The sequence below is a fragment of the Pyrgilauda ruficollis genome, unplaced genomic scaffold, assembly GCF_017590135.1.
Source record: "Pyrgilauda ruficollis isolate IOZ18807 unplaced genomic scaffold, ASM1759013v1 scaffold94, whole genome shotgun sequence".
Classification (NCBI taxonomy): Eukaryota; Metazoa; Chordata; class Aves; order Passeriformes; family Passeridae; genus Pyrgilauda; species Pyrgilauda ruficollis.
Window position 1 is genome coordinate 1,503,078 of NW_024531488.1, and position 23,096 is coordinate 1,526,173.

The 23,096-nt window shown below is 34.5% G+C and overlaps 1 protein-coding gene across 7 annotated transcripts in view; it reads left to right on the forward strand.

Moving 5' to 3' along the window:
• FAM172A (family with sequence similarity 172 member A) overlaps positions 1-23,096 on the forward strand; it is a 245,509-nt gene that overhangs the window by 50,569 nt on the left and 171,844 nt on the right. For all 7 annotated transcript variants that reach the window (XM_041489473.1, XM_041489476.1, XM_041489474.1 and 4 more), the window contains one exon: positions 7,341-7,532. In XM_041489473.1, the coding sequence (XP_041345407.1) occupies positions 7,341-7,532 (192 nt within the window). The remainder of the gene's footprint in view (positions 1-7,340; positions 7,533-23,096) is intronic.

The window sequence follows — 23,096 nt, forward strand, 5'->3', positions numbered from 1 at the left end:
CTACAAGGGCTTTTTCAGTGTTTCATGGTCATGGCAGAAGGAGCTGAGCTACAAAGCCCGCAGAGAAATCGAAGGGCAGTACTCCCAGCCTGGTGCTTGCGCCAATGCCCTGCGAGCCAAGGCTGAGATACTATTTCCCCACTTCAGATTTTTCTGTGTAGACAGGCATAGGATTGGGTTCGTCATGACAGTCTGCCTGGCGCAGTGCTAGTTACAATCTCCAGCTTTTTGGCTAATTTTCTTTCTTGGTGAAGTTTTGGTCCAAAAAGTACTTCCAGAAAGACAACATATCAAAAGACTTCTCAAGCCATGTCACACTTCGTCTGTGAAACCATGAAGCTGTATTTTATAAACTTCAAAGTGAAGTTGGTTTTTATAAACTTCAAAGTGCCTGGATTTTAAGGCTATAGGACTTTCTTTGATTCCTAAAAAAGAATATGAAGAATATGCATATACGTAGAGCAGTGCTAAAGCTGATCAATTAGCTCCCAAGCATGAAGATGAAGAAACTCGGGATAAGTGCTACAGCACCTCCATCACCTATGTCACACCTGTGGTGATTCATCTGCCTGGCTCTAAGGTTCGGGTTTCTTGGCTTGGAAGACGAATGGTCCTGGCTAGTTCCCACTTTTGGATTAATTTCTTGTATTTAGAAATTGTGTAGTGACAATGGATACAGTGTTCAGTAATAAAATGTAAGCTATTCTCAAATATATTACTTTCAGCTTCTGTGAAGTGTCATAATTTAAGTGCATTTTGGAGCAAAATAAGAAAGCACAAAATACACAGGTGGGTAATTGTGAGCATTGTGGAAAAATTCACATGAGATATGAACACCATTTTTCAGAAATGGCTGTTATGTGTTGCCAGCCCTCACCACAGTCAAAAATAGGTTATGAAGGCATATACAAAAGTGAAAAATTAAAGCTGTGTAAAAGCTAGGTTTAAATCACCACTGACAGACTGGCAAATAAAGACACAAAAGCCTCTAGTTGAAACTAGTAAAGGACACTAGTAAAAGTAATAAAACAGCTTTTAGGATGTGACTAGAAGAGAGTGTAAGTGTTGGTAAGTTACATGTAAAATCACTGGAAGTTCAGAAAAGCCAAATTTGAGGAGCTTGATAGAGTTGTAAAGGTCAATAATAAAAGAGAGCTGATAAGGTAGTAGATGAACTGCAGCTAAAATGAACACCAAGGTCAAATAAGAAATCCTGATATAATTAATTGCAATACCACTTGTCCAGTTCCCACACAATTAACTTTTTTTTCTAGACAGGATATAATTCTGAGCAATGGTTTGAAATTTGTCATATTAATAGAGACCAAGGACAAGTTAATATACTGTACAATAAATAAATTCCAGGATGAGTTTTTTTTAAAACCTAGGGTTCTATAAGAAGTCAAACATGAAGCTGCAGAACAACCACTTTGTATTTAACTTACTGCCAAAATCAGCTAACAACAACAACACCACCACAACAACAATAACAATGACAACAACAACAACAATAATAACAACAGAAAATTGGGGAAAATTAGTACAAGTTTCTTAAAAAAAAAATCCAGAATTCATTGCAGTAGTCAGAGATCACATGAAGGAGAAAAATCTTGTCAATAAAAGAGTACAGATATTTCCAGTGAACTATCAACAAACTTAAATGCTTTTAGAAAGCACAGGAGAAAGTAGTCCCCCTGAGAGTTAATTGGTTAGAAGGGGAGAAAGGTGTTTGTATTTTACACATGAAATAAACTGTTACCTGTGAAATGCTGTTAAGACCTGACATAGCTGTAAGCAAAAGGAAAAAATGAATTAATACAAGCTAACAAACTCTTCTGTTTTTTTTTCCTTCTAAAATTATTTGGGATAGTTAAACCTAAAGCTGATTATGATGACTTGGGAAATTATTTATTGATGCTAAATAACTGGCTGATTAAATGACAGGAGATTCAGTTCTGGTAAATATGAAATTATGGGGAAGATAACTCACTCTGTAAACACAACAGTGGCCTCTAAATGAGCTATTACAACTCAGGGAAGAGCTTGGAGTGATTGTGAGTAGTTCTCTGAGAACATCAGTGAGTGCTCAATGGCAGACAAAAATCCTCAAAGCAAATAGGATGTTAGGAATTATGAGGTATTGAGAACAAAACAGAAAAACATCGTCATTCCACTCATTATGTGGGCCCTCATGTTAAACACTGCATGAAGTCTGGACACCATATCAAAAAGGATATGAAGAATTAAAAAGAAGTACAGAGGAGGGTTGCAAGGATGATCACAGGCATGAAATTCTTTTCAGGCAAAGAAAGATTAAACAAAGATTCTTCAGCTTGGAAAATAGATGGCTGAGGAAGGAATATGACAAATCTATAAAATCATGAAAGGTGAAGAGAAGATGAATAGGAAATGGGTTTTTGCCTTTTTCATAATAGAGAACCTAAGGGGCATCAAGTTTAAATTATCAGGCAGGAGATCTCTACTGAAAGAGACAGTATTATTTCATATATGTCCCAATTATATTGTGGAACTCATTGCCACAGAATACTACCAAAAAGAGAGGTATAAATGCAGTCAAAAAAACCATTTGACGATATTAAGGTGGGATAGGTGCCTTGAACTATTTTACATGCTTGCCCACTTATATAAACTGTGGCTTGCAAGGTTCCAAAGTTACTGGCTGTCAAAGCCAGGCAAGAATCACTCTGTAACCACTCTGTTTTTACCGTTCCCCTGCGCAATCTGCCCATTGTCAGAAACAGGACCCTGGACCTTGGTCTGACTCATATGTGTGTATATATATATAGACACACACACATATATATATATACACACAATCTTTTTATGTGCATATTTTACAGATGAGTACAAAAGCCTTTCTTCTTTTAACTTCGTCACAGGTGATCAGAGGGTTGTATTGGCTTTCCCTTTTCTGTCAGCTGATAATGAAGCTGGCAGTGCTGTGTTTTTGAATATTTGAAATGTGTTTCAGGACTGTTAGGTGGAGTGTGCTTTTTTTCTGCATGATTTTAGTAGGGAATGGAAATGCTGTGCTTCAAAGGTTTAGCATGATGGCATTTTCTCTTCCTTAATTTTCAATCTTGTGTGTAAAGTCCAACTTGCTGTCTTTGTTTTGCTTTCTTAGGTGGCAGCTTCAGTTTGGGATACAAAAATTAATTCATTTGTTTTCAGATATGAAAGTAAGACCACTTGGCAGATCATTATTGTATTATGCCAGCATCTTCAACTAAATGATTCTGAACATGTTTTCCTGCACAGGGAGGCCAAGATCCATGTTGAATTATTGTTACTGTAAAGCATTGTACTTCTAATAATGTTCAACATGTACTACTGGACTTGAACATTTTAATTAAGAGTCTCATATTTAGGGAGAGGCCATTCAGTTACTACTTCTTAAGTTTCATTTTGCCCTCCATTGGAGGTTATGTTAGGAGTAAAAGGAAGACCGCAATTTTTTTAACCAGATCAAGTTTTTTAACCAGATCTCTAGTTCTAGTGGCGTAATCAGGGATTGATCTTTGCTCTTCTGTAGCTGTTGAGGACAAATAGAGTGCTCCTAAAATTAACTGCGTCTTTGACAGCTTCTGGGGAAGCCTGAGATGGAAGTTTAAATAATTAGTAACATGTTGTAGTGGTTTTAAGCCCAGCTGGAAATTAAGCACCATGCATCTGCTTGCTCAACCCTCTTTTTACCTCCCCAAACACCAGTGGAATGGGGAGGCGAATCAAAACTTGTTAGCTGAGATAAAAACAGTTTAATAACCTAAAGTGAAGTAAAATACAGTGATAGTGGTAAATGATAGTAGTAACGCAAAAAATAAGTGATGTGCAATGCCATATGCCAGACTCGTGATTCTTGAACCCAGATTGGGCATTCTTCTGGGTAACTCCCCCCAATTTATATTCTGGGGTGTGGAATATTCCTTTGCAAGTTCAGGGCACCTGTCCCAGCCAGGCTCCCTCCAAGTTTATTTTGTATACCTTTTCACTGGCAGGGCATGAGACAAGGAAAGGGAAGTCCTTGACTTTAGATAAACACAACTTAGCAGAAAACCAAAATATCAGTGTTATACCTGGGCGTTATCAATACCATTCTTGTGCTGAAGCCAAAACACTGCACTGTATCAGCTACTGAGAAGAAGTTAACTCTATCCTGGCTGAAACCAGGACATGTGTTTAGTTGGCAATGGCACTGAAAAGTCTCACTTCGCAGAATCTTTTCAGTTATCAGTGCTTTCCTCTTTCACTTCAATGGGTAAAAGTTCATAGAAGAATTATTTTTCTTTGAGAAACAATAGTCTGTTATCTCAAATTCACATTCCTTTTGCCAGTTTTGTTGTTTAACTGAAGTTAATACTTGCTTGTAAAATTTCCACAGATTTTAGGTTTGTTCAGTTAGTTGTGGTAGTAGTCAAATGGTGATTAGCTGCCTGTAATATTGATCAACAGTTCTCAGTTTTACATTTTTGATTGAAAAATTCTAAATCAGGATTGTCAATACTGTGAAGACTTTAAAGTAAATTAGTGAGGTTTATGTTGAAACACATAGAAGATGACTTTTCATCTTGGGAAGCAAATGAGCAGATTTTTCTCTCCATCAGCTGCTCACAATTCTCACAATCGTTTTTGAGTCTTACCAGTTTCAGTTCCACTTATTTGCCATGTTCTTCCTGCAGTTACAGTTTATACCTACTTTGTGGCTCAAAGCTTATAATTTTTGTCATGTTTCTCAACTGAAATAAGAAAAATACTTAGTAAGAAAAATAATAAGAAAAGTAATTGTGTATTTTCTTCCCTTTTTAACATTCAGTCTTATAAACCCCCAGTGTATTGAATAAAAGACTCCTGGAACCCTGTCAGGTCTTGTAAATCTTGGGTTAGTAATGGCTAATTGTTGATGTGGTAGCATGGATGACAATAAGATTAGATTTCAAGAGTAGTTTAATTTTACTTTATATATTCATAGCAGCTGTGCAAAACACTAACTAGTGCGCTGCTGCTGAAATACTTTGTAGATTGGTACTGCTGTATTTGTGAAAACTCATTTGAGACAGAAATCATATGGAAAAAGTAAGTTCACTGTTTGAAAACCTTAAGAATCTCATAATATATGTAGAGATCTCACCATAGCTGCCTACATTCATAAACTTTAAGGAAATATTGTGCATTGAGAAAAAAATCCAAGAAAAAGAAAATTAACTGGTAGTTTTAAACAGTAAATTATCATTATAATTTAGATAGGTTTGGCATTCCTAGCTACAGATTACTGGAATTGTTTTCACCTGTACATAAGAATGTTGAATCAAATTGTTAAATTAATCTAAAAACAATTTTCTTGTATTTATTCAGTTTAGATTTAAGTGATCAGAAATCAGTGACCGTGAGTAAGTCCAGAAGAACAGGTGGCTAATAATGATAAAGTATTTCATGTGGCCTCCATGTGTCTGACATTAAATGGTATTCTATGTTGATCTGTCAGTAAAGGAAGGTTGTGTATAGGAGTGATATTTACATGCATTCTTTAATGAAAGCAAGATCTAATAAATTACTACTGTTTGAAGGTAAATTAGCTCAACAAAAAGTCTCTAAATGTGTTTAATTTTGGGAAAAGACTCAAAAGTAATTTTTTTATGATTTTGGTGCATATTTTTAGCTGTTTAACTTATTTGCAGAAATGTGAACTAAGCTGTATCTTCTAGTACATATGACTACTAAGTGCTGGTATTTCCTATATACTACTATATAAACTTTAGCACTTGCAATATAAGTGATATGCTAAAACCTACAGCTAAGTTGCACATTACTCTGAAATGCAAATTCATGATTTTTTTTCCTAATTATAGTGTTGTAAATATTCAGTTTGTGGGTAGAAGTCAGTTACATATTGCCAAGTACTATCTGAAATTCAGTGTTGGCTGACTTTTTACCTAATCTGTTTTACCCTTTAAGGTGTCAGTACTGCTATTTCAGAAGCAGCAGCATGATCTGACTGTAGCCCCAGTCTTTTCAATAGAACATATTGTTTATAATATTTTCTATTTTTGCATAAAGTGTGAGAGAAAGTGAGTATTGTGAGACGTTACTTTATTTTGGAGCAGGGGAATAAGGTGTTCAGTGCTATGGCAAATATTGAAGAGAGACATGACCATTCTTTCATTTACAAATTTGTTTTGTTTAAGTAACCTCATTGACTTAATTTTTAACAAACGTTTGGTGGGACTTATATTAAGTATGAAGATGCATGCAGAAATAATTTTTCCTTTTATAAGGGTAGTTAAGAATACATACCCATATATGAGAAAAAAACTACCAAAACTAATCCAAGTAGCCAATTCCTTCTATCTCAGCATGGGGATCATAACCTGATGTTTTTCTTCTCTGTTATAGAGTGTTCCTAGCACCTGGACAGTTAGGCTGTAAGAGTCAAGGGGTGTGGATTACAGTAGGAGAGGGAGATGTGCCTGTTTTGTTCTTTCTTTTCTGTGTATTCATATAGTAGAAAGAGAACAACAGGTAGACATGAGGATTTGTTTTGCCCTTATGGTATTTACATCAGGACAGTTCTTTTGTCTTGAGACAGGATTGCTAAACCAAGTGTAAAAACTTTAGTTTGTATTGATCAAAAAATGCTGCTTTATTCTCTTAGGCACAAAATGTGCTATTAGGTTACAATTTGCTGAATATCAAAGCTAATTGTTGGTCTCTTCCTATAGCAAAGTAGCTAAGCATTGACCATGGTACAGGAGGACTATTAATGAAGCTATTATTTAGAACCAAATTGGATTTCTATATTTTATTAGACCTATACTGTTAAATTTGTAACAGACAAATTTACAGTAGTGGTTCCTATATGCAGCTTATCGAGTATTTATGTTAAGGTGGCTGATTTGGAACTCTCCTGGATGGTTTTTTTCATATTATGTAAGAATTTATTGTTGCTTCAGGCATATCAGGCAGAGGTGAGAAATTACTTACTCCTTTCCCTCTTGCCACCTCCAATTGCTCATTTATGGACTTTCTTCCTTTCCTGTAAATTTTTGTAAACAACTTATGTTTCAAAGCTTAAGTACGCCTTCTACCCCTTTTCTTAATTTTAAATGTCCCTTGGATTGCTGTTCTAAAATGTGGTGTGTTTACATGTTTCAAAGTTACGTTGCATATTTTGCTTTATTTTTATTTAGTCCTGGGCACACATGCATTGAAATGGTTGTTTAATGGTGATTTTTTTAATATAAATTTGGTAGATAACTTTTTAACTAAAGGTTTTCTTTCAAAGAATTACATTGCTGCATTGAAATGTGTGTTATCTGTAATTGCAGGTTGATGCAGTTGAGTCTGAACCAAAGAGCTTTATCTTTATGAGTGAAGATGCATTAGTAAATCCTGACAAGCTGTTGGTCCTAATTCATGGTAATGGTGTTGTCAGGGCTGGTCAGTGGGCTAGGAGACTCATAATTAATGAAGATCTGGACAGTGGAACACAGATACCGTACATAAAGAGAGCTATTGAGGTAAGTGAAGGTTCAAGGATGCAAGATGTGTGCTGTGGATGTGCACGTATGTGCCTGTGCATGAAGAACTGTGAACCTGTGATGTTTTAATTTTTTAATCAGTATTCTATATGTTATGGTGTGATCACTGTATTTCTGATGGGGGGGGGGGGGGGGGGGGGGGGGGGGGTGGGATACTTTTTTTGTTTTGTTGGAACATTCTTCTGGTGGAACCAAGTTCCTGTCTTGCAGTAAAATAAAATTTAGTTGCATGTCATGTTGTTGTATTGGGCACACCATTTAATATGGCAGATACTATGACAAGAGCCCTTTGCAGGTGATGGTATGCAGCAGAAGACACTGCAGAAATTTGTTACAATTTGGATTGTTTTCTTTTGTAATTCATTTAATTTGTACGTATTATTGCTCAGTGACTTCTGTAATCTAATGGTAACATGGGCTGTCATGATAACACACAATCATTTTACTGGGCTTGTACTGAATTTATTAATCTATTAAAAGGCGCAGTCATTTTCAGATTTGCACTGATTACCAATTCATTCTGATTTACTTACCAATATTTGACAAAACATTCATATTTTGTTGACACTATTTTGTTATTTCTATTTGAGAGACAGTGGACAGTTTGTGTTATGTTTTTGTCATTGGAACATTGCAGGAGTAATTAATCATGTGCACACTGCAACCTAAAGGAAACTTCCTGTAATAAACATGAGAAGAGTTTTTTAAAAACTCATTGTTTCTGTTATATTTGCCAAGTTGAGCTAATGTTCTACTCTAAATATCATTGTTGTCATTGTTACTATTACATATTTTCCTAGGTGATTAATTTTTGCGGTTGATGGATAATTTTTGCAGCTGTCTTTAAAGTATTCTGGATTAAAAATGGTACTTCTTTTCAATAAAGCAAAGAAAGAAAACATATAAAAACATTAGGCCATTAAGTTATTTTTTGTTTGTGTTACTCACTATCAAAAGCATCAGACTATACTTCGTGAGAAAAAGAAACCTAGCCCTGTGAAAGTGAGGCTTATCTTTTCCTAACATAAAGTTTTTTATTTCGTTATAAATCAAGATTCAGATTGAGACAGAAAAAAAAGTACCTCAGGATTACTGAGTGCAATACAGGTGTATGGTAGGTCCAGTATGGGACTTCTAGTGCTGATTCCAAAACATTTCCCAAGAAACCCAAATAGCTGTAGCTACTTCAGTTTTTGTACAGTGCTTACATGCTTGCATTTTTGTTCTTTCCTAGAGATGCTGCTGTCTTGGTAACATGAGAGACTGAGTATTTCAAACTGGGATACTAACCCTAATTTAACAGATAATTTGTAAGGGTTATTTCTGGTTGAGGAGAACTTTTTTTTTTTTTTCTTTTCTTTTTTTCTGTTTTGTTATTTTTATTTATTTTATGCAGTGATTTGTGCCACTGTGACAGAGATCAAACCTCTCTTTTCTCAAATGGCAGTTACACTTAAAACCAGATTATTTATCTCTGCATTTTGAATGCTTCTTAAAAAAACAATACAGGAAAAAGTCCCAATTGTTGGATGAGAACATGTTTTTACAAAAATGTAATCATTAAACAACATTGGTACATCAAACTTTATATTCTTACCTTTGAGCTTTTCCATAATATGGTTTTTAAATTTGTAGTTCTCTTTAGTTCAGTGATTCCAGCTACTGTAAAACCTACTGTCCCTTTTTGTGCATCTCAAAATTCTGGTAACTGTGCTACATGTTTAGGACATACTATTTGCAGTGAAATTTTTGCAGGCAAAATGAAGAATAGATTGTATTCAGTTGTGTTAAATCAAATTCAGTTATGTCATTAAATATTGTTTAAATAATGTGTTGCTGGTTTTTTTTGTATCCTGTAATCACTGTACTGGGAATTGGTTGTGTGTCTGGTTAGATAAGGCAATATTTTATGGAAGTTGCACCCCACTGAAAGTATTTAGAATCATTTGGTTATGGCTAAAAAGAGAATACATATAGGTACATGCTGATATCCTGTCAGCTTCAGGCACAGTTCATATTAATTACATTTCTAAATGCAGGAAATGATGATAGACTGGGTGTAAAGACTCCATATGATCAAAATCATGGTAAAAATTGTATTCTTTTCTGGTATTCAGTCCTCTAGTTGATTTAGTCACTTACATCACTTAGGGAATTAAAATAAGTAGCCTAGATGATAAATAGCAAGAGAGCATGGATTTTTTTTTTTTTCCTAGTAGACTTACGGGAATTTGGAGTGAATAATGATACGTAGGATTTGAAAACTCCCATGATCTAATGTGACTTAGCAACACATGCAGGCATTGCAGCCAGCATAAAACGTTTGTTGAAGATAAGGTTCTAATTAAAAAAGTTAAAATTGGAATTACAGAAGTAGTGCTTGAATGTCGTATGTGCAGGAACTAATTCAGAAATACCTGCTTTTCAAAAACAAAAAACCCACACAAGCAAAAAAACCACCCTCTAAATAGGCCAAACTGCACAACTTTACTGCTTTTCTCTTTGCTTCTCTTCTCAGTTAAATTCTTGGAAAAACTGAAAACAGGGATGCAGCAGCTGGGATTATCGGTGAGCAGTGGGTTGAGCAGGATGAGCTGATACTTCTAAACGGGAAATTAAGGGAAGAGTAAAAACTGTTTCTCTCTGATGCAACATTTATGAGGAAAAAGAATTAAGAAACCCCACTTCTCAAGCATGTGTGGAGCAAAGGAGCAATGTATGGACTTAAAATTTTGTGTTTTAAAATTCTGGTATTTTGGGGCTGCTGCACATTACAGAGAAAAGATTCAAAGAGAAAAATCGTGGTGAGAATTCAAGTAGCTAGAAATACGTTTTTCTTTTCATCTTTGCAATTCCTGTAGGTAATGCTTCTCATTCCATGTTTTGTATCTAGCCCTATTGTGTAGATTCAGTCTTTTGTGTAAGAGGTATTGTGACTAGGTGACAAGGGTTTATATGAAGAGATAGCATTATTGTGTTAATTTGAAAATTCAAACTCGGTAGTGTAAACGAAATGTTGAAATATGAACGAATATGAAGAGAACAAATAAGCAACTAGATAGAGAACAGATTGTAGGAAAAGAAGAATGGAGAAAATTGTACCTAATGTGAGAAACACATGTAAATACATTAAAATGTAGTAGGACAAAACCTATTTAAGAAAAACAAGTGTGAAAAAGAAAAATATGCTAGTAAGTCAGTAAGAATGTAACAAATGCTAAATTAAAACAAATTCTTACTAAAAAAGATATTTAAAACAAAAGAAACTGGCAATGTCCTGTAAATACAGTACAAAAATACTGCATAGATTTGCTCTTTTGTTTCGTTCTTTCTGTTTGTTAAAACAGAAATTTTCTGTTGAAACTTTCTCTAGTGGGAAACACTGATTTTTGACAGAAACAGTTATTTGGTGCACAAGAGACTGAAGTTCAAGTCCCTCCCCTGAGAATGAGTGACTGTTCCATTTATAATGAGAATTCTGCTCTGAAGATATTTCACTTTTTTTAAAAAAGTAATTGTAAATTATATAAATAAATAAATGTAGATTAAAAGAGTAATTTTAATCTATCTCTAATATCTTTTGCCTGAATGGCTCATCCAGGTTTGTACAGTGAGGGTCTTCTCAGATCAGTTATTGTTTAACCATGCATTCAATAACTGAAATAGTGCCAGGAAAAGGTGATGAAAGAGGCAAATTCTTCAATTTAGTGATGAGGCCATATACTTGGGATGTCAAGAATTAAACATTTTACAGTCCTGGTTTAATAATGGTTGTTGAGGGGCTCCCTTGTTCACTTTGTTAGAGAAGGGGAGGCTGAAGTTGTTGTACTTAAAGAGGAGATTTGTTCACTGTAGAAACAGAAGCTCAGCTTGCCTTGATTGGACATTGTGAAGAGTTTGGGAGTACAACTGTCTTTGATACCTCTCCTCTAGGGAATAAAGAGTGTATCAGCTTACTGCATAAGTACAGGGAAACACTGGGTGTTTTCTGAGTCTTTGAAAATTCAGTACATTTGTTACCTAAGATAGCTGGGGTCCCAGGGGTGCTAATAAAATTCAACCACAGCAGCTGTCACTTATTTATTAAAGAAAAATTAAAAACCATCAAAGAATTGTTGCCTTATATAAAATTCAGATAATAAGATATCATAGATACTTGTATTTTTCTTTAAAGGAGAATCAATACTTGACATATAGGTGGAAAACACGTTCTTCAAAGAACCCGGGCAAGTTTTTCAGAAGAAACAGAGCAGCACGTAAAAATCTGACTTTACATGAACAAGCAAAAAGCCAAAGCTTTGCATGAGATGGTTGTTAGCTGTGGAAATGTTTCCACATTCCATATTAAACATTTCCACAATGTTTAATAACTAGTAAAACATGGTTTTCAGCTTCAGTAGTCTGTTACGTTTATCTTGCTCTTCATTTTTTTCCATTCTCTGTTCTCTTTGGTCAAAATATTGTCATTCATTTGTACAAAACTGTCAGGTTGGCAATATTTACTAAGAATTGGTGAGGGTTATTACTTTTGTCAGCATGCAGTAATATGTCATTAATTTTGTAAGGCAGCTGAATGGAACAGCAAAATCGTTCAGTGTAACAGCAGTAAATTTTCCCACTGTAAATATTATGTGATTTAGTAGCCTTAATGGTTCGTAACTAGTATGATAACACATACTCTTGTATTTTCTCTTTCCACTTCATAAAAATCAGTCAGTTTCAATAGTGGATATTTACATATTGTTGGCCAGAAATTATGTTAAGTTTAAATTACACTAACAAAAATTATTGCTAAAAAACTTTTCAGTCTGACTTTTAAGTATAGAATATCTTGTTAGACAAACACACTTTTTGGTTTTATAGTTCATACAAGCTTAGAATAGTATTAATAATAAGGGCAAGTGACACTTTCTGGGAAAAAAAAAAAACAGCTGACATTTCACTGCAATTAGTTCTGCCACAGATTGCTAATATTCATGTGCCTTTTATGTCTTCTGTGTGTATTGTTGTAGAAGGATGTTAAAATACCTAAGTTATTTGTTAATGGTCAGTTACGGTGCCAGAGCAATCATAATCTTTTTTGGGTTTTCTAACATATTACTGAACCATCGACTTTGACTAAAATGGGCAATAATTTGCTGTACTGTTTTATTTCAAATGCTACTTTTCTAACTGTGGTATATGTACTTGACTTATTCATTCTGTTAGACCACAGAACTAGCGTTGTTTGTAAAGTCCTTTTTAGCAAAGCAAACCTGTGTTTAGAACTCCTGTTTTTGTGGTAATTATACTAAGAAAACTTAAAAGGTTTTGGATGATCTTTTGAGATCTTTCTAAAAACATAAACACAAATCACAATGTATTACTAAATAATGAGTCACATCTAATTGGTTTTAAATCCACCATATCCTCGAAAGAAAATTTGACAAGCAGTATATTTAATTACTTCAAAAACATTGTTTGAGGGATTAATAATCTCTCAAATTCTAGTCATTAAGCAGATAGAAGGAAAATGTGCACAGTTGAAAGCAATATTAATTGATCACAAAATACATAGTAATACATGATAAGCTGTATAGGAGTTAAAATATTAAGTCAGAAATTCAAGAAAAGGTTAAAAGCTTAGACTAATTCTGAGCTGACAGGGTTTATAAACCCACACCAGCCCCCATGCCAACAGAGGAAAACAATGAGATGACAGCTCTACTGTTGGGAGAGGGGTTGCTAACGACAGCTTATTCCTTTATGATTTCAACTCTTGACAGAAGACAGGTCTGCTTGTTGCATCATGGCAGATGTATCATTACCTTCTGGCCCTGTCATGACTGAACTGGAAAAAAAAACCCCACACTTGCAATTCTAAAAGTCTCTTTGGAATTTAGTGCATCCTTTTCCAGATACATTTGCCATTATTTTATTAATTGTGTGTATTACATTCTTACAGTTTTCTGGGCTACATAATTTGGTGATGTAGAGATATTGAAAGATTTCTTTGTCTTCTTTTATTCTGCTGGTTTTAGTCTCCAGTAGCACCTTGACTTGTACTTTGTCACTGACCTATGAAAATCACTGCTCAAGATAAGAATACTTGGATAAATGTGGCTTGAAAATATTTTTTTCTCCAGTCAAACTATTTCAGCCATTTTTTAATTGGATGAGTATTAAGTTAAGGACACACAGTGAACATTTAAAATAGTCACCATCATTTTAAGAAAAAAGTTTAATATGAGTTGAAATTGCCTTTTTTTGTCATATGCATATTAGGATTCTTCCTTTCCACACCACGACCCTTCCCCCCCATTCAACTTCTTGGATACCCAACAGTGACTCTGGAGACTTAAAAAAGAGTAAGAAGGGGTGTGGATTTTTGAAAGTATGTCAAAAGCCTTGGGGTTTTGATATGATCAGAATTTCAATAGAGGTTGAGATGAGTTTAAATGCATAGAAGGCGAAGATAAAAATCTTGTTTAATTTCTGTCATGTTGTTCTTTTTTTAGTCACTCTGATGTCTTTTTCAAATCTGCTTTTCTCTCAAGCTTTGTGGTACTATATTCAAGATCTGGGCTTTTTCCTCTTTGTATTTCGTTTTAACTGCTGATCCCTTTTCTGTGGTGCTTCTGCCTTTAATATCAGCTGAAGCGGTCTGAATTGCTGAATCAAAGCCATTTTGGGAGAGAGACAGTGTTTAAGATTGTGCAGGGTGAGATTCTCTGGGTAGAAGGTAACACTTCCTGCAGTTATAATCAATGCACTTGACACTTTCAAAGGCAGGAGAAGCCATGACTTGCTCAGGGGTTAAACTTTTAAAATAACTTCCCTTGGGAAAAATGCCATCAATAAAATGGAATAATTAGTTGAAGATTCTTGAGTAGCCTAGGTCTGAAAAGAAAAGATTAGAGATAGGTCATGTTTGCACTTCTACTGTACTTTCCTTCCTGTTTTTCAAACTATGATCTTTTATTTGAATGCGTGCAGTATTACAGAATCAATCTGCTTCAAAAGTAATGTGATCTACTTAAGACACTGCTTTAATTTTGTAGTCTTACTGTCTGTGTAATAACTGTAAGAATGGAGATTAAATTCTATATAAAAAAACAACTTCAGATTTGCAATCTTTCTTATTTCCTACACACGTATTTATTCTGTAGGTGGTCATTTTAGCTAACAAAACATTTGCAACTTTGAACCTTAATAAATAAGCTTAAATTGTAATATACATTCAGTAATTTTAAAATTTAGGTCTAAATAGCATTATATGGACATTCTGTATATGTGATCATTAATTTCTAAAGAGATGAAGAGGTTTACACTGAAGTTAAATTAGTCTCACTTTGCAATTATTGTGTTTGATAATTTCAGATTTTAGGAGAGATTTATTGAGTTTTTATTTATATTTTTTCATATAATCATTTTTATGAAAACAGCTATTTTGAAAGGCAAAGCCTGACTAAAAATGGTGCTTTCATACATACTGAAGTATATATGTATTGTACAAAATATCAATGAATAATTCATGAATGGCTTTGGAATAAAGGGTTCTTACCATTTATTAATTATTTACTTATTTGAACTTTTTATTTTTCTTAAGGGAAATAAAATCACAGACAGTACTCTGCAACAGTAACTAAACAAGACTTTAACAAGTACATAACCACTTTTGAGAAGTGGTTTTTGAGAAGTACAACATTGTATTTTCTAGTAAGTTACATTGGAATGAGATCTGTACCACCTGAATAGTTTTTTGGTAGACATTATTCTGCATACAGATTTGTTAACAAAACATTAGCAAGAAAGTATAGACTAGTCTCAAGTCCAGCAAGCTACAAGTATTTCTGTGTGGTTTGGGAGTATGCCTATGGCAAGCTGGCTGTGGAACTGTGACTTACTAATTGCTCTGAAATTGCAATGGGGCTTTTTCTGTTTCTTTACAGATTTTCAATTTATTGTTTCTTTTAAATTCATGATATGTGTGTCATTTGAAAGATTGATGGGTGAATACATACTAGTATGATTGTACTTGGAAATGCAGAAATTATTTGTCGTTGTGGTTGTGTAGTTGTAATCCAGTGTTGTTTTGATTTAGACAGTTTGGATCTGTGGAAGTGTCACAGCTTCATGGTTATCTCTGAGTACAGTACATACAAGTAACATCTAGTTTTAGCTGATTTGCTGAAGCAGATGTATCTCTCATTTCAATGTGGGATCGTCCAGTAAAGCTGTGATGGAGGCATCAGTGCCTTCACAGAATGGTAAAATTCAGGATGGACATTTTGCTGGGCTTTACTTTCATGTGTAATAAACTACGCAAGTGTGCTTATCTGATCATGGAATAGAGATTTTCAAATACCTTTCATATGGTTTTTTGGCACCATTTTTTGTTCAGGTGATATTGTCAATGATAGTGTGAATATTCATTTTTGAGAGTGTCAGCATGATAAATCATAAAATCATTAAGACTGAAGAAGACTTCTGGAATTGCTAAGTCCAACAGCTTACCCAGCACTGCCAAGTGTACCATATTCCTATGTGCCACATCTACATGTCTTAAAAATGCCTTCAGGAGTGATGATTCCAAGACTATCCTCTGCAGCCTGTGCCAGGGGTTGTCAAACCTTTCTGTGCATAAATTTTTTGCCATATCCAATCTGAACTGGTATACCTTGAGGCCTTCTGGCGTACCTTGAGGCCATATCCTCTCATCTGATCACTTGTTTCCTGGGACAAGAGACCAGCCCCCACTTGGCTACACCCTCCTTTCAGGAAACGGTACACACTGACAAGGTCTCCCCTGAGCCTCCTTTTCTCCAGGCTAAACACCCCAGCTCCCTCAGCTGCTCTTCAGACTTGTGCTCCAGATCCTTCTGTAGCTCTGTTGCCCTTGTGTGGACATGCTCCAGCACATCAACTTCTTTGAAGCATTAATTTTAAGAGGAATGATCTTTACTTATTAAAGATTAAGATTAATAAGATTCCTCTCCTATAATATGGGGTGACCTATTAATTGTTCATTGGTCCAATCTTAAGTGATTAGCTTCATTTTACTTTTTGAAAAAAGATCAGTAGCCAGCACTTTTGTTCTCATTCAGGAGAACGTTAGTTCAGGAATCAAAAATACAATTGCAATTTTGAAATATTTTTTAAAGAAGTTAACTCACTATAATTTAAAAATATTTAATACCTATTTAGAAATACTAAAATTTTCTTTTGTTTTTTATATGTACACATGGCTAAACTGTCACCTAGACAATGTGTAAATTGTATTCTTTATAATATATACCATGGAAAGAGTGTGTCAGTATAAGTATGGTATATGTATGTGTTTAATATTACATTATATTGACAATACTCTGTTGAGTTTTCAAATTAATCAATACTTAAAAGACTTAACAATTCAATGGTGAGATTATCACCTCCTGATTCATATAATGAAATGCATATTTAAATGAAATTACCCCTTATTTGCTGTGCATTGAGCTGGAAGATACTAACTTTAATGCATTGGAATTCAAATAAAAAATTTATATGCTTTCTGCTTAACTACTTTAGTACTGTTCTAATAATGCACGTTGCTGCTTCAGGTAATAAGAAAATAGATATGACAAAGACTTTGTTATGCAGATTAGCACAGGATTTTAACCTTTTGAAACTACAAAGATCTTTGGAATTATGTATGTCCCTTTTGATCAAAAAACTTTTAAAAGTTTAATAATTCTGTTAAAACAAACCAAAACTGTGGGTAATTTTCTTCTTTTCTGTAGAATGAACAAATTATAACATCAAAAACCCTGAGAGTGAGGTATGTAGTAGGTCATTTACTGCTTCAGGCATTTTTTCTCCCTTCAGGATGTGCTTGTTTAGTTTCTCTCACTTTGTGCCTTTGGCACTCTGTGGTGATATTCAGACATGTTCTTCCCCTTCAAGGAATCTCTAGGGTGGCAGATAACTTATACAAAATTAATAAATAGTGTTGCTTTATTTTTACCCGTGCCAGGCAATTTGTTTCCCTCTTGAGAAGAGTTGAGTTGCACAAGACATGTTTATTAAAAAAATGTGTGCTTTTGCGTAGAGTTAAACAGAGAAATTAGACATAATAGGGTGAAATATATCATTAAGAAAATAGAATTACTCAATTTTCAGTGATTCCTTTGTGGAAAAAAAATGGAATGGTGAAAATCCCTTATATGTTGGTTAACCTTTATAAACCTAGAATTTTTATACGTGTCCAGGTATAGGAGGTTTTTAGATTTAGTTTTCTTTTTTAATTCTGGGCTTGTAAATTTAGTTTCCTTTCATCTCAGCAACATTCAAGGTGTAAACCTGTTTTGAGGCTATTCAGCTGGTTGATTATTTTTGGGGAAGACCAGCTGTACCATCTTGCGTATTCACCACCATTTGTTCTAGCATATTGCCGTACTAATCCTCTTAGGAGATGGAGATATTGGCACAGATAGCTTAACCTGTTTTGTTGTGTGCTACATTGCAGCCTCCTCTCTGCCACAACAAAGGCAGTGAGACTTCAGATTGCTTTGGAGGGTAGAACAGCTAATGAAGCTTGAGTGTAAATATGTGCTGGTATATGAGGGAAAACAACTTGGGGGCTTTTTTCAATTTTTTCCTTTTTTTTTCTTTTTGGTAGTTGTTGATTTTAATTGTCCTTTTAGCTGTAAAACACGGAGTTGCGCTTAATAGTGTAATAGTCTTATACTGTTGCTTGCTTTTCTGTGCTTAAAAGAATCCTAAAAACATGTGACTGTATTAAATACTATCATTTATTTTAAAGTTTTCCTCCTAGATGTTACCCACCGGCATTTTAAGATTTCCTTATGAGTAGATATACTTAGCTTGTAAGTAAATATTCTTTTTTCTAAAAATCATTTGAAAAATATGGGCAGAAAATATTCATGGTGCTTCAGTGCACAGGTGATTGAGTTTCTGCTGACCTCGGTAGCTGAGCCTGTGTTTTGAATCCCAACTCTTCCTCCAGTGTTAAGGGTAATGTGACTGAGTCCTCTGGAATGAGTTCCTGAATGCTGATAACAGGAGGCTTTACTATGAAGTGCAGAAGCTACTCATGTGGAATATGCATCTTCCACATCACGCATGGCTGAGATCAGATACAGGATTTTCAAGACTTGACAGCCCTGGTTCATGAACAGTGATATTTATACCGAATTTAGGACTATCTGAGTGTGAATATTCAACCGATAGATACCAGCTGATGATAAAAATAAGTGACTTTGAGATTCCATTTTAATGCTATGGTGTTCTTATTGTCAAATGCTGAAAATAGTTTTTACTACAATTCCTTAAAATAGCATGTGTTAATTGATACCTCACATTGAATCAAACAGCTGCCATCTTTGATTATGTATTAGAAAAATGTAATCAGTTTGATCTTTTCTGTTAATGTTGGCATTTTCATTTTATTAGTTGTATTTATATTCACTATGTTAATCCACTGTTTCTTTTTTGCTGCATTTTGAAACCTTTCTTAAAATAGCACAATCCAGATATTTTTGACTCAGATTAACCCCCCCATCCCATAATGTATGTCCACCTTCTCTATATATGTTGTTTTGTGAGATTTTCAGTACATTGAATTTATTTCTCTAAAAATGGTTTCATGCAGGTATGAAAAATTCCAAGGCAGGAGAGTAATGGAAGTACAGCTGATGGAGCTGTTCAAATACCTTCCATCTTAGCTAAATAAGAAATGCTTTAATGTTTTTCTGGTGGAAATGAAGGTCTTTCTTCTAGCCTTATTTTTAGAAAAATTTTGGGGGTTGTTGTTTAGGATTTGACAAGGACTCCAATAGAAAATCATCTATAAATACCAAAGACAGTCAAAAGAAATATTTGCTACTTTGACTTCTTACCAGTTCCATGTTATTAGTATTTTGAAAATGTTACTCATTTCTCTCTCAAATCCTTGTGTTTCTCTGTGAGAGATTATTTTAAAATATAATCAACATTATTTTTTATTTTACTTCCTGATGGTAATGGTTTTATGGTGTGATCATTTTACATTTGCAGGTAGGCAAGTACTTCTTCTGTAGCAATTTTTTTCCTCAATTTTACATTTTTTTCAATTTAAAAGCATTGCTTTCTCAGGTGCCTCTAGATGTGTATATGTGTGCAGGTTTATACTTGTGTATGTAAAGAAAGGTACAGTGCATCTTAATGGTCTAGTTAGGTGTAACTTTTCAGTTTTTTAAATGGTAATATTAGGTGTGGAACATTCAGGAAAAGTAATAGTTAATTTCTTATGTCTTTTGGGTTTGGAAGCTGCATGTGACTTCTGTGTTTTTGGAAATTCTGATTGTATTTTACAGCACTGGAAAAGTACTGTTTCATGTTACTGTTTTCTTTGAGCCCAGTAATTTGTGATATATTATAAAGGAGGTGTATTGACTGTTTCTCAAAGCTAGTAATGTTTCAAATGTCATACAGGTTAACTTGCTTTATGATTTGATTTGATATAGCTGTTGTATGTTGTGTTTTATCCTCTGGACGTCCTTATGAGTAACTTTCAAGTAGCAAACTCATAGAACTTGCAGAAATAGATAATAATTCTCTAAAACCTAAAGATTCTTAAGAATAACAGTTGATAGTCTTATAGAAGCTTTATAGAACCTGAACAAATACTTCCGCTGTACCATGTCCTCAGTTAAATGAAATCTGTGTTTTTCCTATATAACAGAGTACTGGATCAGTGTCAAAATTATGATCTATTTATTGTGGTGATATTCAGGATCTATATCTGTTGAGCTACTACACAAAAGTCTGGGGTTTTTAATGTGGTATCATAACAGGGAAAAAAAAGAAAATTTAAAGAGAAGCCTGCAGTTACCAATTTTACAGGTGTCTTGGCAATCACAAGACATTTATGCTGATAGTGACATTGAAATGTACTCCCTTTAGTTTTTAGTTAGGAAGCTGACGTTGAGGGACATCTGTATATGCTGGTTTTAGCAGTAGACCTATTTTTAATCCTATTTTAATAAAACTTTTTGCTTGTAAAAAATGTGCAGACTATCAACCCTGAGGAGTGGATCCCTGCAAACTGCATGCATGCAGGGGTGTTGAGAGCTCTTTCTGGAGAAATGAAACTAATAATGCATACTGCTCTTTTTGGTAGTATTAAAATCTAGTTCAGTAACAGATTAAACAGGAAGTTTTTCTTGCATTTTTAATTTTTTGATCTGTCAAGACAAGGGTTCAAGCCTTCTAGGAAGGCGTAAGTAGGAGAATCCTCTAGATTGACTGTAAAAAATTTTGAGCTGTAGAAAAGATGATTATATGGTGGTTTGGTTTGATTTTTTTAAAGTTTTGGGATGGACTTTTTGCTTCTTTGTTTTTTCTTTGCTATCATGTCTTACAATAATTATGAAAGATTTAGGAATGGTGTGCTTCTAGGTATCATAAGTGCATGGAAGCTGATTATGGTTCTGTGACAGACTTCACATCAGTTCTCATGTATATTTTGTACATGGTGTGGGGTTGTTTAATAATAACTCCATCTTATATATGTCAAATGTGTTTCGTTATGAAAATTAGGTTTAAAAGTAATGCCAAATATAATAGTCTAATGAATGTTCAGGTAGCAGAAAAAAGCACTAAGAATTATAAAGAAGAATATGTAATCAGACCTTGCATCTGTTTCAGGATGTTCTGACATACTGTATTGTGTGTAAACCTTTACTGAAGTTTTTATGGAAATATGGTGTTTTTTCAGCTTACTGACTAATTTTGTATACAGTAAAAAGTTATGAGTGTACTTTGAATGATACAGCCTACTTCTCTGTGGAAGAGGGAAGGTTGTTACATTTGTTTACTTCATTTTTTAATTAGTATACAGTGTTTATTCACAATCTGACTGCTAATTAAATAGTATTAGTATTATTTATTTTAACTAGAATATTTTGCCTCAAGGATGCTTCAGTCTGCAGTACTATGGACTATTCTTATGAAATGGATTATGAGATCGTAGTAGCTTTTCACACTCTTCTCATTGTAGGCCTTTTCTCAGTCATTTTTTGAACTGCGTACAAGTCGTTATTGCTTGCAGTAGAACATCATAGTTACTTGTCTGGGAAGTATCTCAGTGCTGCTTCTGTTTAAAAGTTGTGTATGTTTGTTTATAGACATTTGTGAATGTCTATAAAGTCAGCGTTTTGGACTGAGAATGAAGTTGGACCATCACTGCTTTTGCCAGAAAGTGACTGACCAGTTTTGGAGGTGTAGTCTTTTTTTTGTAGGTGTCTCTTACTGTTGTTTCTGGACATTCTAATAGTGGTTTAGTAGTAAGTCCCCCAAGTTTCTGCCTTCCAATCCCTCTAGCCAGTTTCCTGACCTGTTTTATGTTCTAATATTTATGTCCAAATGTACTAGCTTCCCTAGTACTCTTCTCTCCTCTTCTTGTGAGTTTGTATTGAATAGCTTCATTCTACCTTATACTCTGTGCACAAGAGCACACTTATCACACAGCAGCATGACCTTCATATTTCTCATTTACTTGTCCAGATGTGAATGTAAGGAGCGGAAACCCTTATCTGCATAGCAAGCACTTACTTCATTAAGTCTTTGTACATTTCAGCTGCTAAAATTTAAGACCTGTCTGCTGAGAATCCATATATTTTCAAAAGTTTGTAAGTTGGCCAAATTTGAGTAATATCTTAGGGGAATAGGAGGCCATTCCAGCCAGAATTTAAGCTCCTAATTAAAAGACACAGGTGCCATAAAGTGTTTTTTAGCAAAGTTGACTAGATTTTTGTGAACAGGCAAACAGAGTTGTTCTTTTGTCACTTTTTCTTGAATACAGATTAATGATTTACTGTGAAATTTTCAACAGGGTTCAGCCTGAGGTAAAACCAGCTGTAAAATCTGGCTTAAGTTTGGTAAAGTTCTGAGTAAGTCAGAGGAAAGTAACTGGCATTTTGTGAGCCTTATGGATAGGCAGATTAATTGATTTCCAGCCATCATTCACTGCAGTACAAGGGTTCCTTAATCACCAAGTTTGGAGACCAGCATCAAGAAATTCTACTTTTAACCATGTATGTTCTGAGTGGGGTTCTCACTGTTTGTTTTTGGATCAGAAGCTTATGTCAATTTGTGAGTGACACAATTGAGCTACTTTTATTTTCTGTTGTCCAAGTTCTAGATTTAATATATCTGTTCTGGAATTTTTTTGTATATTTTCTTACTTTTTTTTATTCCAGGTATGCATATATCTTGATATTCTTTAGACTGAGAATCACTGAAACACCCAGGATAGTAACTAAGCATTAAAATGTGACGTTAGAAGACAATCACTGAAGTAGATGAATTATTGAGTATGAGTTGAGTGTGGCTTGTTCTTTAGTCAAGTATCTTATGCTGTGGCTTACCATTTGGGATATAACGTTATGCAGTGCCTTCACAAATGGATTGTGGTCCGGTTCTTGGATAATCTTAGCTGGGATCATGTGAGACAAGGTGTTGCGGCTCAATTTGGACTCGCAACTCCGAAGTGCTTCCAGAATTTTACCCTGAAATAGTTCAGTG